At 45.7% G+C, this 16,448-nt stretch overlaps 1 protein-coding gene across 13 annotated transcripts in view; it reads right to left on the bottom strand.

Moving 5' to 3' along the window:
* Window positions 1–490: 490 nt before the first annotated feature.
* The window catches only part of SERGEF (secretion regulating guanine nucleotide exchange factor), a 235,620-nt gene continuing 219,662 nt past the window's right edge, over window positions 491–16,448 (bottom strand). For all 13 annotated transcript variants that reach the window (XR_013403975.1, XR_013403973.1, XR_013403974.1 and 10 more), the window contains one exon: window positions 491–856. Coding sequence is in view for 4 of the 13 variants with exons in the window: in XM_015114699.3 (XP_014970185.3) it covers window positions 528–856 (329 nt within the window). In the remaining 9 variants the exon portion in view is untranslated. The remainder of the gene's footprint in view (window positions 857–16,448) is intronic.

Genomic DNA, 16,448 nt, shown 5'->3' with positions numbered 1-16,448 from the left:
CCCTCCACCCCTACTCCAGAACCTTCTCCCTCGCCCCCAGTCACCAAGATAAGAGATCTTTCCTATTTAAGTATCCAGTCATCTGATCAGGGTACCTCGATATCCTTGAACTAGAAAACCATGTGCTCAGGGCCTTAAAAATAAAACTCCAGGAGGGGCTGCTCTAGGCATGTCCCAGGAACCCTCTGTTTTGCTGAATTGAAGGCTGCTGGGCCAAAATAATGAAGGACATAGAACTGGGTTTTCTATCTCCACCAGGCAGGGACAGGCTAGAGCCTTCCTACTGGTGTGTTAGCTTTCCGTATCTTTAGTGAAGACCTAATCCCTCATTCTCCTCTACTGAGTAGAAAGCATGTCTGCCTCCTTGAGTCCCAGGCACTGGGCAAGCAGCCTGCCATCATTCTGGTTTATGGTCAGCCCACCCATCACTGCCTCCTGAGCCCTTCTTTGGCCAACCCCACAGCCCAACAAAGCAATTCTCTGGGAAGGCTTTTGGTGGGAAAAGCCACTTTATTAAAGATTCTCTATCACAGTCCCCCATTTCTGGACCAGTCAGATTGGCTTTGGGTTGAAGTTTCTGATTGTCTTTCCTTCCAGTTTCTCTCTTTGTCCATGGCTTCCTGAGATTCAGTGTCCTCGGTGGCATCTGGGGAAAGGTAGGTGACCTTGGGGTCCTGGACCAATGCAGGGTGAGCTGGTAGCTGGCAGAGGGCCAGGGAGTGGCCAGCCCCACAGCCCACAAGGAGTCCTGATGATGACAGCAGAGCCTGCACCGGCTTCGGGGCCCAGATGTTGGCTTCAGTGCCATCTCCGCACATGCCATGCTCATTCCAGCCCCAAGAGTAACACACTCCACCTGTGAAGGAGAGGGCAGACTGCTGTAGAATAGGTTTTGGATAATAGGGCTGAAAAATTCACCCTGAGGGTACAGGTATCATCATAAACCCCAGTTCACACAGGAAGACGCCGAAGCTTAAGGACACATGGTGGCATGCTCCCCATCCCTACTTTCCTCCCTTCCTCCGAGGGCGGCTGCCCTCCCACCCCCGAGGCATGCTTCCCATTCCCACAAAACCCACGACTGCTCATGTTCCAAGCACGGCTTTCCTCCTCGGCCCTTCCCTACTGTCACCACCACATATAATCCATCACCAGACCTACTGACTCTGCCTCCAAAAACATCTCAAATCTTTCCCCACATTTCTCCATCTCCTCAGTCAGCTCCAGCCTGATCCAGGCCACCATTTCTCCTACCTGGACCATGCCAATAGCCAACTAACCAACCCAGCTGCTCACTCCATCCACCCTGATCTTCAAAGAGCATCAAGGCGATCTTCGACTACTGCAAATCTAATCACGTGTCACTCTACACCTAAAACCCTTCAGTGACTTTCCACGGTCTTTAAGGAGGCCTTCCCTTGGCCTGTGAGGCCTGAGTGATCTGGCTCCTGACTATCCTGTGGCCTTACTTGCACAACTCTTCCCCTTCTTCTTTGCATCCAGAACCCTGGCTTTCTTTCTGTTCCTTTCTGTTCCTTAAATATGTCCAGTAAGGCCTTCCTATCTCTCAAAGCCTTCAGTTTACTGGGCTTCCAGACCTCTTCATGTTTTCCATTCCAGTTGTCGCTCAGAGGCCAGGGTCTCCGGCCACCCAATCCAAATAAGATTCTCATGACTGCCCATGTATTCTTCCCTCAGGAGGACCTGGCACGCTGTAGTGAGGGATGATTTGTGTGGTGATGTGTTTACTGTCCTCTCTTCACTAGACTACACTCTGTGGTGAGGGACAAAGCATGTATAGTTTCTCCACTGCTGTATCTCTAGGACAGTGCCTGGTACACGGTTGGTGCTCAATAGGTGTTTGCCGAATAGATACAAGAATGAACAAATTCATACAGTCAGAAAGTGGCCAAGCCAACAGTCATGCCCAGGTAACTCCAACACCCCACCAATCATAACACATCTTCCTAGGTTTTAGATACTGTCCTAGGGTCTAAACTCACTCATGTTTTTCTGTGGTTGTTTAAAAAATCTTCTGGATGTAAAAATAATACATCTTCATAACAAAAGAAAAGAAAAGAAACAATGGACAATATGGATGTGTAAGGAAAAGCAAACTTGCAGAATCTTGCCCTTGCCCACTACTAGAAATATTTTGGATATCTCTTTCAACCCTTTACTTTGTGAAATTTATAAATATTTGTATATGTTTGTCCCGCTTTTTAACATTATAGCACAACTATTTCTCCATGGATTGTAAACTCTTCAAAAAGTAAATTAAAATTAGTCAGGCATGGTGGCGCATGCCTGTAATCCCAGCTACTCAGGACACTGAGACAGGGGAATCGCTGGAAGCTAGGAGGCAGAGGTTGCAGTGAGCCAAGATTGTGCCATTGCACTCCACCCTGGGTGACAGAGCGAGACTTTGTCTCAAAAACAAACAAACAAAAAAGTAAATTAAAAATAATTTTCTTCTCAATATGCATTAAAGAACAGAAAATAATTTAATAGAAAGATGCAGATCTCCACTCAGATTAAGAACATTAGCTAACATTTTGCCATATTTACTTCAACTCTTCTCTTAAAAATATCATAAAGATACAGTTTATGCCTCACCTCCTATTCTTGTCCCTCTATCCAACCCTCCTTCCCAGAAGTAACCACTATTTTGAAGTTGGTATACATCATTTGCATGGTTGTTTTATATTTTTCTACATAGCTATATCCTTAAATATTGTGATCTTTTTAGTTTGTTTTAAAGACTTACACAAATAGAATCATTCACATATGCTTTTTTTTTTTTTTTGCAAGTTGCTCTTTACACTTATCATTGTTTTCGAAATTTATCTGAGCTGGTAGTTACAGATTTAGTTCAGTTATTTTCATTTTAACTGTGCATAGTATCCCGTTATATATAAATCGCACTTCACTTACCCATGTCCCTTTTGATGGATAGTTATTTAATAATATCATTGCTGCTGTTTTATTATACAACAATTGAAAATATATAATATTATGCAACAACAATACTAATATGGTTGCTATTATAGACAGTATTGCAATGAAAGTCTTTGAACATGTCTCCTTGTACAAACTGGTATTTGTACAGGGTGATTCCTGGGAATATGTGCATCATGCATGTATATGCAAGCATGTTTACTTTCAGTAGGTATGGCCAAATATCTCTCCAATGACTAGACATTCATATTCTCATCAACAACAGATATGAATTTGCTTCCCTATATCTTACTTTTAGACTCTTGCCATTCTCATGAGTACATTCAATTAGTTTGCATTTCCCTGACTACTAGTGAGACGGAGCAGTAGCGCTTTATGTTGATTACCCGTTTAAGTTGCCTCTTCTGTGAATTGTCTATATACATTCTTTCTCTGTTTTGTTCTTTGGTTGTTTGCCTTTTCCTTATTGATTTGCAAGTATTCTTTGTGTATTATTTTGTTTTTCTGATTCTTTGTTGTTACGTGCATTGGAAGTATCTTCTTCCAGAAGTCTGTGGTGTGTCTCTTTACTTTGTTTATGGTGTCTTTTGTTATACAAATTTATTTATGATGGCTGCCTAATTGCCTATTATGAAGATTAAACAATTTACTTAACCTGCATTCTATTATCAGATCCATAGATTGTTTCTAATTTGTCATTATTTTATATAGCATTGCTATGAACATCTTTATGCATGAGTCTTTGTCTGTCTCTAATTATTTTCTCAAATTAGATTATTAGAATGGGAATTCCTGGTCAAAGAGTATAGGCATTTTTGAGACGCCTGAGTACTGTTTTGAGTACTGCCAGAATATTTTCAGAAAGGCTACTTGCATACAACTTCAGCAATCTGTGCGAGTCTCTGTCTTACTCAGCATTGCAGGTACTTAATAGTATTATAATGTTGAAAGATCTTCCTAATTTGAAGACAAAAAATGGTATCTCTTGTTTCAACATGTACTGTTTGGAATACCATTGAAATAGAAACATAATTCTAATGTTTATCAGATATTTATATTTCCTCCTTTGTGTACTATCTGCTTCATATCTTTTCCCTGGTTAGTACAGAAGAGTTTAAGTACTCAGGCCCAAGAGCCAGATGGACTGCATTCAAATCCCAGCTTCGCCACTTATTAGTTGTGCCGCTTCAGGCAAGTTACTTAGCTTTTCTATATCTCAGTTCTCTCGTCTGTTAAATGGGGACAGTAACACCTTATTAGAGTTGTTTACAAGGGTTAAATGAGTAAGTAGAGTATATGCAAAATACTCAGAATGGTGCCTGGCACATAGTACTACAGAAATGTTTGTAATTGTTGTTGTTACCTATTAAGAGCTTTGTGGTTTGAAAGACTTTGATTTTAAGAATATAAGTTCTTTCTCTGATATATTTAGCATTACTATTTTTTTCTCAGTTTGACTTAAAGTTTTGTCTTTTGATAAGTGTATGGTTCTGCGCAGTAAAAACTTCTTTTTGATATTTCAATAATTTGAATTTTTAAATCTTCTTTACATTTAACTCATTATCCATTGAAAACTTGTTTTGCAGACCACTCTATCAAGAGGGTGGCTGACTGGGCCCCAGAATTACCCTTCCCTTCCCTTTGCCTTAGTAGGAAGGCAATCACTGGCCAAAAGCTTGGGTTTAGGGAAACACAGATGTCTGCCTGTTTGGCCCACAAACGCGGAAGCGCATACAGAGAGGATGAACCCCAGGCCACATCTCCTACAGTTAAGCAGGAGTTCCAGCCAGGTTGAGCTGAGGCACAACGTAGGGAGAGTGGAAGAGGCTTGGTACCTTTGGCCCTAGTTCGGCACCTGGTATGGGCTTTGTGCCCGGCCCTGGTGAGTGGCACCAGCTGACCGTCAGCAGGAATGGGGGTGGGAGGAAGGCAGAGCTGACCTACCAGCAGGACACGGCACAGTGGGAAGCTGGCAGGCCCCTCTCCTCCAGCCAAAGGGAACGCACTCTGAGGAAGCTACGCCTGGGACCGGGTCAGCCAAAGGCCTAGAGCCAGGATTTTCATGCCCACTGGGTCGAGAAGCCTGGTAAAGGCCCAGTAATATCCCCCCACAGTACTTCCAAAGAAAGCTTGACTTTGGGTTAGGTGCTCTGTGTACTTTATCTCATTTAATTCTAACAACCATGTGAGGCAGCCACAATTTACTGATTATTCTCATTTTTCAGAGAATAAAACAGAGGCTCTAGAATCCAGGCAGGATGGCCCCAGAATCTGTGCTAAAGTCTGCATGTTCTATCCCAGGGCTTGCCAAGATTATTCTATAAAGGGCAGATAGGATATATTTTAGGTTTGAGGGCCATGTTAGGTCTCTGTCATGTATTCTTTTTGATAACCCTTTAAAAACCATTCTTAGCTTGCAGCATCACACAAAAAGAGGCTGCAAGTCAAATCTGGTCATAGTTTGCCAACCCCTGATGCACACATATTACAGACTATGGCGTACGGACTCTGCTATCCTGTCCTGGGTCCCACTTTACCACACAACCGTGTGACAATGGTACGTAGGTCCCCACCGACTTCACAGGGTTGCCAGGAGGAGGAGCAATGCCCCAGCACCATGCCTGACACAGCGACAGCTCAAATCCATGTGGAAAGCAGACCATAGAAAGAGAAGGAAAAGGCAAGGAAAGCCACACCAGTGGCAAACAGCACAGAGGAGATGGGGGGGCAGCAGCAGATGAGAAGGTCTACAGTAGAATGATAGGAAGTTTGGGGTTTCCAGACACTTTAAACAAGCCTATAGAAAAAAAAAAAAAAGCCAGGATGCTGAACTCAGAAAGCAAAGGATTTGTTATCCCCTTAACAGAAGGACTTGCAGCAGGACATCTTTCAGTAATAAGCTCCTCTAGCATTTTAGAATAGGTTTCATTCACCCCCTAACCTCACTTAGGGCCACCTTTTCAGGGGCACAATGAAGCTGGCAAGGCCCTCCAGACTCAGCAAGATGCTACTGTGCAGGCTGTTCTCACACAGAAGTAAGAGGAAGGAGAGTGGCCCACAGAAAGCCTCTCCCTAAGCTACACGGAACATGGAATGTCCAGTTTTCAAAACAGGTAAGTTAGAGGATGATTCCTGGCTTTACAGAGGGCTCTCTGCAGTGTGCTTGGCGCTTGTCATGTCCTTGAAGACACTGGAATCCCACCTGGTTTACTGGTCCCGGGGCACATGGCTGAGCCTTGGGTAGAGAGCCCCATATTTACAGAGGGATTCCCTAGGCCCTTGGAGTTCAGGCCCCCTGCTCACAGGGCTCAATCTAGGCCGTGACGAGTGATGGAGCTCACAGCCCACCACACTTGCGTCAGCCTAAGAGCCCTGCAAGCAACGGAACCTCGGGACTGGCAGGGTCCCTGGCACAAGCTTGACACAATACCCAAATCTGTTCGGGTCTGTGGCACCTGCCTGAGCTTCTTGGCAACTAAGTCCTCACAGGGCCGTATGGTGCTGGGACTGCAGCCCAGTGCTAGGAAGGGGGCAGCATTTCTGCTGGAGGACCTTGCCAAGGAGGAATAAACACCTGAGCATGTGTGCAGAGCCTCCTGGTTGTCTCCTGAACCACAGAATCAAGACATTTCCCAACCTTTCTTGCAGCTAGGTGTGATCATGAGGGTCAAGCTGAAATGTTCTGTAACTGCTTATGGGACTTTTCCTTAAAAGACAGAGGGCTACACTCTCTGCTCCTTCTTCTTTGTCCCTCCTTCATCCTGTCACCGGGAACGTGGATGTGATAGCTGGAGTTGTAGCCACTACCTCTGACCATGAGGATGAGGGCTGCGACCTAGGGATGGTGCTTCTCAGTTTCATAAAAATGTCACCTTAATTTCCACAGCAACCCTCGGAGGTATTACTACTTCCATTTTACAGATGAAGAACCAGGCTCAAGAGGTAAAATAACTTTCTACAGTCACACAGCTATTCTAGTCAGGACTAGAATCCAGGACTCCCAAATCTCAGGCTCCTTCGCTAGTTCCAAACCATGTGAAAATGGTAATACAATCATTGAATACTTGGTATATGCCAGACCCTGTGATAAGCACTTTGCAAGTATTCATTCACTGAATCCTCACAACAAACCTGTGAAGTGCCATCTAATATTATCCCCATTTTGCAGAGTGATGACGTGAACCGTGCAAGGTAACAAGAGGCAGAGCTGGATTCGAACCCAGACAGTCTGGCTCCAGGCCCTCTTCTATTTAATATTATACTGTTCTCTCTAGCAAAAACACTGCTTCCCAGGTAGTTAAGAAAAGGTACAGAGTAACAGGCCACCTATGGGAACACAGGAAGTAATGGAAGGCAACTCCAGCTGGCGAGAGAAAGACACTATGCAGAGAAGCAGAAATCCCCCTGAGCCCTGTGAGCACTGGGGCTGAAGCCCTGCCCCCTTCTGCATCTGCTGGGCAGTGGGAAGAGGAGGGAGAGATGGGTACACGAAATTAGGTAGCCAATGGTCCATGTTGTCTCCTCCTGTCCAAGAGCATGCATAGGCCTAGACCAACAGTCAGGATTGCTCTTCTGCACTACCAGGCTGATGGAGAGGAGGGGTGAGGTTTGAGCACCCTCATGGAGAGGAGGGCTCTGGATTCTGGTAGATGTCAGGAAGGATGGGGTGGGCCTTGGAGCGGGGTAAGTTTGGGAGACACTTCTGAGTGTTTAGCCACCCAAGCTCATAGGGATCTCATCCTTTTGGCAGCAACTGGTAGAATGGTCCCTAGGGTCCTGCTGTGAGGAACAGGGAATGAGGAATCCCAGAAGTGGGACCTCCTGAAGTGCTTTGGGTCTAGATGGCAATAGCAGGATGGGAAAAGGGGATCAGGTCCTCAGCTCCCTTGCCCGGACAATTGCAACTACTACTTTATCCTTTACGCTGAGGCTGCTGGCCTGGGTGGGAGAAATCAGGCAGAAACGCAGCCTGGACTAGGTCCTCCCATGGAAAATTTCCTGTCTCCACAGCACCTATGAGACCAAGTCCAGACCCCTTAGCTGGCTCCCAAGGCCCCTCAGTAGTCTGTTCATCTTGGCATCATCACTCCTGTTCCCAACTCAGTGTTCCAGCCCCACAGGCTTACTGTCAGCTCCCTGAATTCACCCAGGCTGTTCACATTGCCATGCTCTTGCCCAACCTGAGTCCATTTATTTCATCATGTGGGTGCCTTTTCTGGTTTAGGACTTGTGCTGCACACAAGACCCAGAGAAGAGGAAAATTCAGTTTGTGCCCTCAGGGTCCCCATCCACTGAGGAAGACAGCCGTGGGAAAAGACAATTATGGCAAATGACGGCATGTGTACACAAAGGGGCATGGACAGTAGTGTTTACTGTAGCACCGTTTGCAACTGCGAAAGACTGGGGGGCCCCAAGAATATTCATCAATAGAAGATTATTTCAAAAAGCCAGAGCCCCCTTCAGGCCAGGGTCCTTACATATTAAAACTTCTTTTTAACATAAAGTTATGTAAAGCCCCTATATATTTTTATATGTACAAATCAAACTGAGAACAGTCTCTGAGGAAGAGAGGGGGAAATGGGGGAAGGGTGACCCTCATTTTCTGTTTTGTTCAAATATTTTAAAAAGCCATAACACAGATGATGATTTAAAAAATAATAATATTTCTAAGGGACAGAGGGGTAGCATAGAGGAGAGGATGACCTAGGAGACACTGACCCAGGAGGCCATGCAGAGAACGGCCATGAGAATGGCTATGAGGATGATGGTCCTATTGGGCTGGGCAGAGGACACAGGCACTGTCAGTGTTGGGCCCTGCTATGGTTTAAGTGTGCCCCCAAAAGCACAGGTGTTGGAAACTTAATCCCCAGTGCAACAGTGTTGAGAACCGGGACCTTTAAGAGAGAAGTAGGTCATGGGGACTCTGCCTTCATGAATGGATGAATGCTGCCACTGTGAGAATGGGCTAATTATGGTGGAGTTTGGTCTCTTTTTCTCTCTGTCTTGAATGTTTGCTTGCCCTTTTGCCATGTTACGATGCAGCAAGAAGGTCCTCCCCAGATGCGGCCCTGTGATCTTGGACTTCCCAGCCTCCAGAACCATTTATTGAGCTAAATAAACCTCTTTCTTTAGAAATTACCCAGTCTGATGGTTTCCAGCTGCATCCATGTCCCTACAAAGGACACAAACTCATCCTTTTTGATGGCTGCATAGTATTCCATGGTGTATATGTGCCACATTTTCTTAATCCAATCTGTCACTGATGGACATTTGGGTTGATTCCAAGTCTTTGCTATTGTGAATAGTGCTGCAATAAACATACGAGTGCATGTGTCTTTATAGCAGCATAATTCTTAGCAATCTATCACAAGAACAGAAAACCAAACACCGCATGTTCTCACTCATAGGTGGGAACTGAACAATGAGATCACTTGGACTCAGGAAGGGGAACATCACACACAGGGGCCTGTCATGGGGAGGGGGGAGGGGGGAGGGATTGCATTGGGAGTTATACCTGATGTAAATGACAAGTTGATGGGTGCAGCACACCAACATGGCACAAGTATACATATGTAACAAACCTGCACGTTATGCACATGTACCCTATAACTTAAAGTATAATAATAATAATAAATAAATTAAAAAAAAAAAAAAGAAATTACCCAGTCTGTGGTATTCTGTTATAGCAGCAAAATATGGACTAAGACAGGCCCTTTCAGGAATTAGTCCATCCATCAGTCTCCAGGGCCAAGGATACCCTCGAGGCAGGAGCTGAGGCAGCAGGAAGAAGCTATTCCAGAATCAAGAAGTGGGGCTGTTCACCCACAGAATTACTCTGGGGATGTTTTGGGTTTGTGGCCCACATTGCTTCAGAGAAGGCTGTATGTGGGAAAGCAGACAGGCCTAGGGTCCCCTTCTCACCAAGATCCATAGCAGCCCTGAGAATGAGGTAAGAGAAATAGATGGGTGGCGGGGGTAAGGCCAGCAAGGAGGCTGTGGCTGTCCACCAGGTAAGAAAAGGGGAGGGCCTGTGGAAAGAGGGTTTGGGGAAGATAATGTGCAAAATACAGCCAGGATCTGGCCACATCTCACTGGCCCCATCACCCCTCAAGGGCTGCCCAACTGGTCTCTCTGCTGCCTCTGTTTCCCTGCATGTTCTATTCTCCGCACAGCAACTTGAGTGATTGTGTTAAAACCTATGTCAGACAAGGCACTGCACTGTTTAGAATCCTTCAGTGGCTTCTCCTCTTACTCAGAATAAACAACAGCTGGTCTCCAGCTCCTTCTCTGACATCACATTCTATCACGATGCACTCTGTTAACATCATCATAGTGACACTGACTTTCTTACTGTACCTCAAACACTACTTGTCTCAGGACCTTTGCACTTGCTGTTCCTGCTATCTGGAATGCTCTTGGCCCTGATAGCCACAGGTTCACTCCTTCATGTTGTTCAGGTATTTGTTAAAGTCCCACCTTATTTGAGAGGCCTTCTCTGATAACTCTACATGAAATAGCAGTCTACCCTTACTCCTATCTCTATCTCTTCACCTGCTTTATTTTTCTTCATTTTTTTTACAGTATATTTATTTTATGATCTCTCTCTCCTAACCAAACACAATCTCTTTCAGAGTAGGTACTCTGTTTTGTTTGCTGCTATATCCCAGTACTTGAAACAGTGCTTGGCATATGTTAGTGCTCAATACTGTTGTGTGAATGGAAGGACAAATGAATGAATGGCTAGTGAGAGAATGGAGCTGCTTGTTCTCTCTTAGAGACCGAAAGAGAACCCATGGATGTGGGAAGAAGCAGCCATGGGCATGGCGATTGTAGCTCGCTATCAGGAAGAACACTGCAATGACTTGAAGACTGCTCTAGAACATAGCTGGTGCTCTGTCAGAGGTCCTGAGCTCCCAGGACAGTCCCACAGTGGGCAGAGGCTGGGCTGAGACAAACCAAAAGTCCTTCCAATCCTGGAGAACTTGTTTGGTGGTGTGAGTGGATATGGAAGTGTATAAGAAAGAGAAGGAAGGTGGACACAGAAGAGTAGAATGGGCAGATACACGCTCCCCAGGCTGGCTCCTTCAAACCAGACAAAAGAAAGGTCTTGGTTCAAGTGATAAATAAGTGTGTTGAATTAATGGGTTCTAAGCTGCAAGGCTAGGACTGCTCTGGAACTTCTTCTAGAACCCCTCTGCTCAAAAGGTCACCCAGTTTCTCTCTGTCAATCACTTTCCCTTTACACAGGAGGAAATTGAGGCCCACAGTGGGGCAATGCCAGGGCAAAGGTCCCCACTGGTCTACCTCCCCACTGCTCTCAACCACCCCCTGGCATCACTGCAGGCACCTCATCTGACAGCAGCCCAGTGAGGCAGGTGTTGGATCAACATTGCATGGAAGAGAAAACTGCATTTGGGTGCGGTTCAGAAACAGCCAAGCTGGGACAGGCAGAGGCCAGCCCTCCTTACCCCCAGCCCCAGGAGTAGGAGGCTGCTGAGGCTGCTGTGGACACATTTCCTCAGTCACCTGCAGTGAGAGCGTGCTGTGGCACGTTGGCTCCAGTGGGTGACTATTCTTAGATCTAGGGAGCTATGATGACGGATTTAGAACTTACAAGGTGGAAACATGTTGGCCTGTTTTATAAACAACTGAAATCCTCCCTACAGACTGTCTTTCTGAATTCTGTGTTCTCTCAGAACTGCTGGCTTTCTGGCTTATTGGCTGCTTTGGGAGAGGGGGGAGAAAGAGAAACTAATCCTCTTGAGGGCCTACTATGATCACATATGGTGTTATGGGCTTTTGTATCACCCATCTCATTTAACAGCTCTGGAAAGAAGGCATTTTGGTCACACTCTGTGGATAAGGAAACAGGCTGGGAGAGGTCCAGAAGCAAGCACACCCTGTGATGTGGTACAAGAACGAGGCCGTGGACCAGCAGGTCTGCTGTGGAGCCTGGTGCTGCCAAAAGAAAGGTGGCCCTGGCAGATGAAGCAGTAAGGGCATGCGCACAGCACCTTCAGATTTGAATCCCTTCAGGTGTTGCTCTCCTGTCCTCTAAGATTTCTTCACTCCTGGTGATACCTCCTCCCTCTCTATGACCTGGTAGCTTGTCCCCATTGCATACCAGGGCCCCCTCAGCAGGTTCTCAGTTGTCATCATCCCTCTAGAAGTATGGTATCCAGAGCTGGCTGAGGTCCAGAGATGAAGAGCCCACCAAGATGCACACACAGTCCCCGAGGCTCTACCTCTGTTAGCTTAGCCTGAGGCCACATTCGCTGCTTTGAAGGCCAAGTCCACTTCCCCTTGCTGAACCTACGGCCTGTATATACTCCTAAACAGTTTCTGGAGGACCTATTCTCCTATCTTTTACCTGGCCTGCCTGCATGCTGGTGTTTTAGACCTGGCTGGAACTTTCAGGTTGTTTCCATTAAAAGTCATCTTATTAAATGAACATGCCAATCTCCGAGGGGCACTAGCAGAGGGGTGGAGGAATGGATGCCACTCTGGGCCCAGGAGCAGCTGTACTGTTGCCATTCCTGAAGCCTGGTCACCACCAGAGCCTCCTTACATTGCTCTCCTCAAGCCTGTTTGGGAATCACCAGTGTGCAGAAGAGGAAGCTAGGGAATTAGGGGAATAGTGGAGGTGGTAGTAACAAGGTCTGCTCTGGAATCCAGTGGCAAGTCCAGAAGAATCCACATGCAGGAAGATTAGGGTACTAGAGTTCACATGGGGACGGATGACACAAACCTGAGATAGAATTCTCCCTAGAGGTTCCAATCACTGAATAAATATTATACCTACTTAGTATCTGGTCTGTGTCTGGTGCTATGCCCAATTCAGTTCAATTCATTTTGTACACATCAACTAGGCTCCCACAAAGTCCAAGTGCTGGGTTGGAGAGCTGAGCATCCATCCCACAGTGACAGTGCAGGGAGATGAGGTCCTGGAAAGATTTGCTCAGAAAGACCAGGCAGTGGCTAATTCCTGAGACGGATCAAACCCCCAAGGGAAGAGAGTCTCTTATCTTTTTTTTTTCCTAAACAGCAAAATTTTATTAAACTTTATGTCAATAAACATTATTACAGTACAAAATAGGAAAAAACTAATGGGTTAATACTTATAATACATATTAATCAATTTTTTTTCCTTTTAAATAGACTATTTTTTAAGAGAAAACATAGGTTCATAGTAAAATTAAGAAGAAAGTATGGACAGTTCCCATAACACTTCCTGCCTCTACTTACTTCACAGCCTTCCCCACCAATATCCTGCACCACTGACACACCATTAGTGCTCAAAGTGGGTGGTTTACATTATGGATGATCTTGGTATTGTACATTTTAAGGGTTTTGACAAATGAATAATGACATGGATCCACCTAATTATAATGTCATACTGAATAGTTTTGCTGCCCTAAAAATCCTCTGTGTTTTGCCTACTTATTTATCTTTTCATCTGCCAGAGTTGCAGAATAAATGTTATAGAGTGCCTATAATATTCAAGCAGTTGCAGAGAATACAGCACCAAACAACACACAAGGTCCCTGTCCTCAAGGGGCTTACACTCTAATGGGGGAAACAACAACCAAGTAGGCATACAAGTCAACAGAATGCAGCTAGTAATAACAGTTATACAAAAAACCAGTGATACAATTTAGAAGGGCAGGTAGTCGGGAAGTCCTCCCCAATTATGTGGCCCCTGAGTTGTGACCTGAAGGACAAGAAGGAGCCAGCCATACCTGTGGGAAGAACTTGGCAGGCAGAAGAAATGACAATACAAAGGCTGGAAGAAGGAAGGCATTTTGCCAGTTCCAGATATAGCAAGGAGGATGACTACGCGTGTCTGGGGCCAAGTAAGCCAAGGGAGAGGCAGGCCTTAAAATTGAAGGGGAAGCAGAGCCTTGAGATGCCAGGTGAAGAGTTAGAAGTTTGAGAATGCTGAGAAGCTAGGGAGGGATTTAAGCAGGCAATGACAAATTCTGATTTACATTTGAAAAGGCTGCTCTCTGAAGGCTGGATTACAAAGGCAAAATGCAGGGAGCAGATTTAGGAGGCTACTGCATTGCAGAGGACCAGGCAGTGCATGAAGGTGGCTCGAAGTAGGCTGGTAGCAATGGGGACGGAGAAAAATGGATAGATTTATAAACTGCTTTGGAGATAGGATTTCTAGGACCTGCTGATAGATTATACACAGAGAGAGATAGGAATTATAACTGATTCCTTGAGCAATGAGTGGATGGTAGTGCTATTTATGAAGTTGAGGAGGCCTGGAGGAGAGAGAGGCTTGGGGGAGAAAATCAAGAGTTCTGTTTTGGACATTTTAAGATGTAAGTGCCTATGAGACATGAATGAATGAATGTATTCCCCAAATACAGACCTCTGGTGAGCCTAAGAGATGATAAACCTGAGACCTGGGAAACCGTGTGAATGACAAATGGTAGGAGCTACCAGGTGAGCAGTGGGCAGCTCAAGAGGTAACATTGTGCTTATGGTTCGATGGGGACTAATTTGGTGCCTTTATCACTCTAAATTATAGCTTCTGTTTTTGTTTTTTCTTGAATGAAGTGCTTGACTGGGATGCATACCTACTACATGGGCTAATAAATATAAATTGCCTTTGTGAATGTCCCTACTTCATTAAAAAACACATAATATTTGAAAGGAAAATTACCATTTCAGATAATTATAACCACCGGCCCAAGTTCTCCTACTGGTCCCATTGGAAGTAGCATTCTTCTCTAACCCTGGTGAGCTGCCAGGACTGCTGGGCTGGGAAATCCAGGCACAGAGTTCCTCTCTCAAAGCAGGGTGTCAGCAGGAGCAGTGGCATTCCCAGAGGATGCAGTGTTTGCATGAGACCCTGAAGCCAGACTCTCCTTGGGATATCTAATTCCCAGGTAGTAGGAGGCCACCCCAAAATGAGGCAGCCCTGAAAGACCCTTAAGCATTGGTTCTAAGAATAAATATACAAATGAAGATAAGGAAGCCTGGTGAGTTCCACTGGGCTCCCTCCCTACATGACTATACATGTCTCCACCTGGGACTATTCAGCCTCCTGTGGGCTCAGCCCCAAGTGGCAGATTCCCCTCCCAGATAAGGGGACTAGAAATTTTGAGGCTGAGGCGAGGTACATTTGTCTCAGAGTGTGAATCCTTCAATGGCATTCTAGCTCAGAAGAAAATCCCAAGCCTAGACCTTAGCCTATAAGGTTCTATACCACCTGGTCCCAGCTACCTCTCTGATGCCCATTGCTGCCATTCTCATCCTCACCTCTTCTAATCCACTCGTCTTCAGCCACACTGGTCTCCTTGCTCTTCCTCCAACTGGCCAGTCATGCTTCCAGCTTTAGCCTTTGCACCAGCTGTTCCCTCTGCCTGGAACCTTCCTCTCCAGATAACCATATGGCTCCCTCCCTCCCTCCCTTCAATCAGGGCATCATTCAAATGGCACTTAGAGGGCCTTCCCTGATCACCCAATTTCATCCTTCCATCTCTGTACACTGCTGAATTTTCCTTCCCAGCACGAATACCCTATCATATACTTTTGTTTGTCTGTTTCTCCACCAGAATGAAAAGCTCTATGAGAGCAAACATTTCATTTTATTCAACTGCTGTATTTCCAGCACTTAGAAAAGGTATGGGTATATAAAAGGTGCTTAATAAATATTTATTTTAGCAATGAAGAGCTGTCACTTGCCCCAGGAGGGGCTCATTCCCTTGAGGGGAACCCAAATCAAAGTGCTGAGCAGACCATCCACTGGGATCACCAATCCGAAGCAACTGCTATATTGTGTGTGCACACCCACACATGTGGCAGGGCAGTTAGGGTAGCCCATGCTGAAGGCATTTTGTAGGGCAGCTGCAGCCTCAGTTATGGAGGAAGGGAGTTTTATTAGAGCTAGGGGTTGAACAGACCACCTCCAGCTCTAGGATCAAACCAATCCTGGCAGGCCTAGCCTAGCCTAGTCCATCCCAGCTCTTCAAATGAGCACCCATCCATCTGCCTGTAGGCTGACCCTCTGCTTCCTGAAATGAAGGAAAGCCAGCTGGGCAGTATATATCTCAAGTCCTCACCCAGTGGGTCAGAGAACTGGGAAAGAGTTGTTGCTGCTCAGTACTTTTGGAGCCAGACAGGCTTGGATTTGATCTTGCCTCTGCCACCTACTGCATGTACTTAATTCTTGGTTTCTTCATCTATAAATAAGGACAATCATCTTTTCCTTGCCTTTTTCTAAACGAACATGTAAAGTGCCCAGCACAGACTCCATCACGTGACACATGCTCACTGGACACTTGTTCCCTTCCCCATCTTCCCCTCTGCTGCTGGGATTGCCCACATCTCCTGCCCAGGATCTACTTCTCAGCCTTCCTCGATCTAGTCTATCTTGAGGCTAGCTATTAGTAAATCTGGGAAAATCGTCCAATACAGGGGCACATGGAAAAATGGTCTCATCCCTTCTCCTTCTTCCCATCTCAATGGACCCCTTGCAT

This window comes from Macaca mulatta, chromosome 14 (genome assembly GCF_049350105.2).
Source record: "Macaca mulatta isolate MMU2019108-1 chromosome 14, T2T-MMU8v2.0, whole genome shotgun sequence".
Classification (NCBI taxonomy): Eukaryota; Metazoa; Chordata; class Mammalia; order Primates; family Cercopithecidae; genus Macaca; species Macaca mulatta.
Note: the sequence above shows the minus strand (reverse complement) of the source record. Positions and strands in the feature narration are given on the sequence as shown.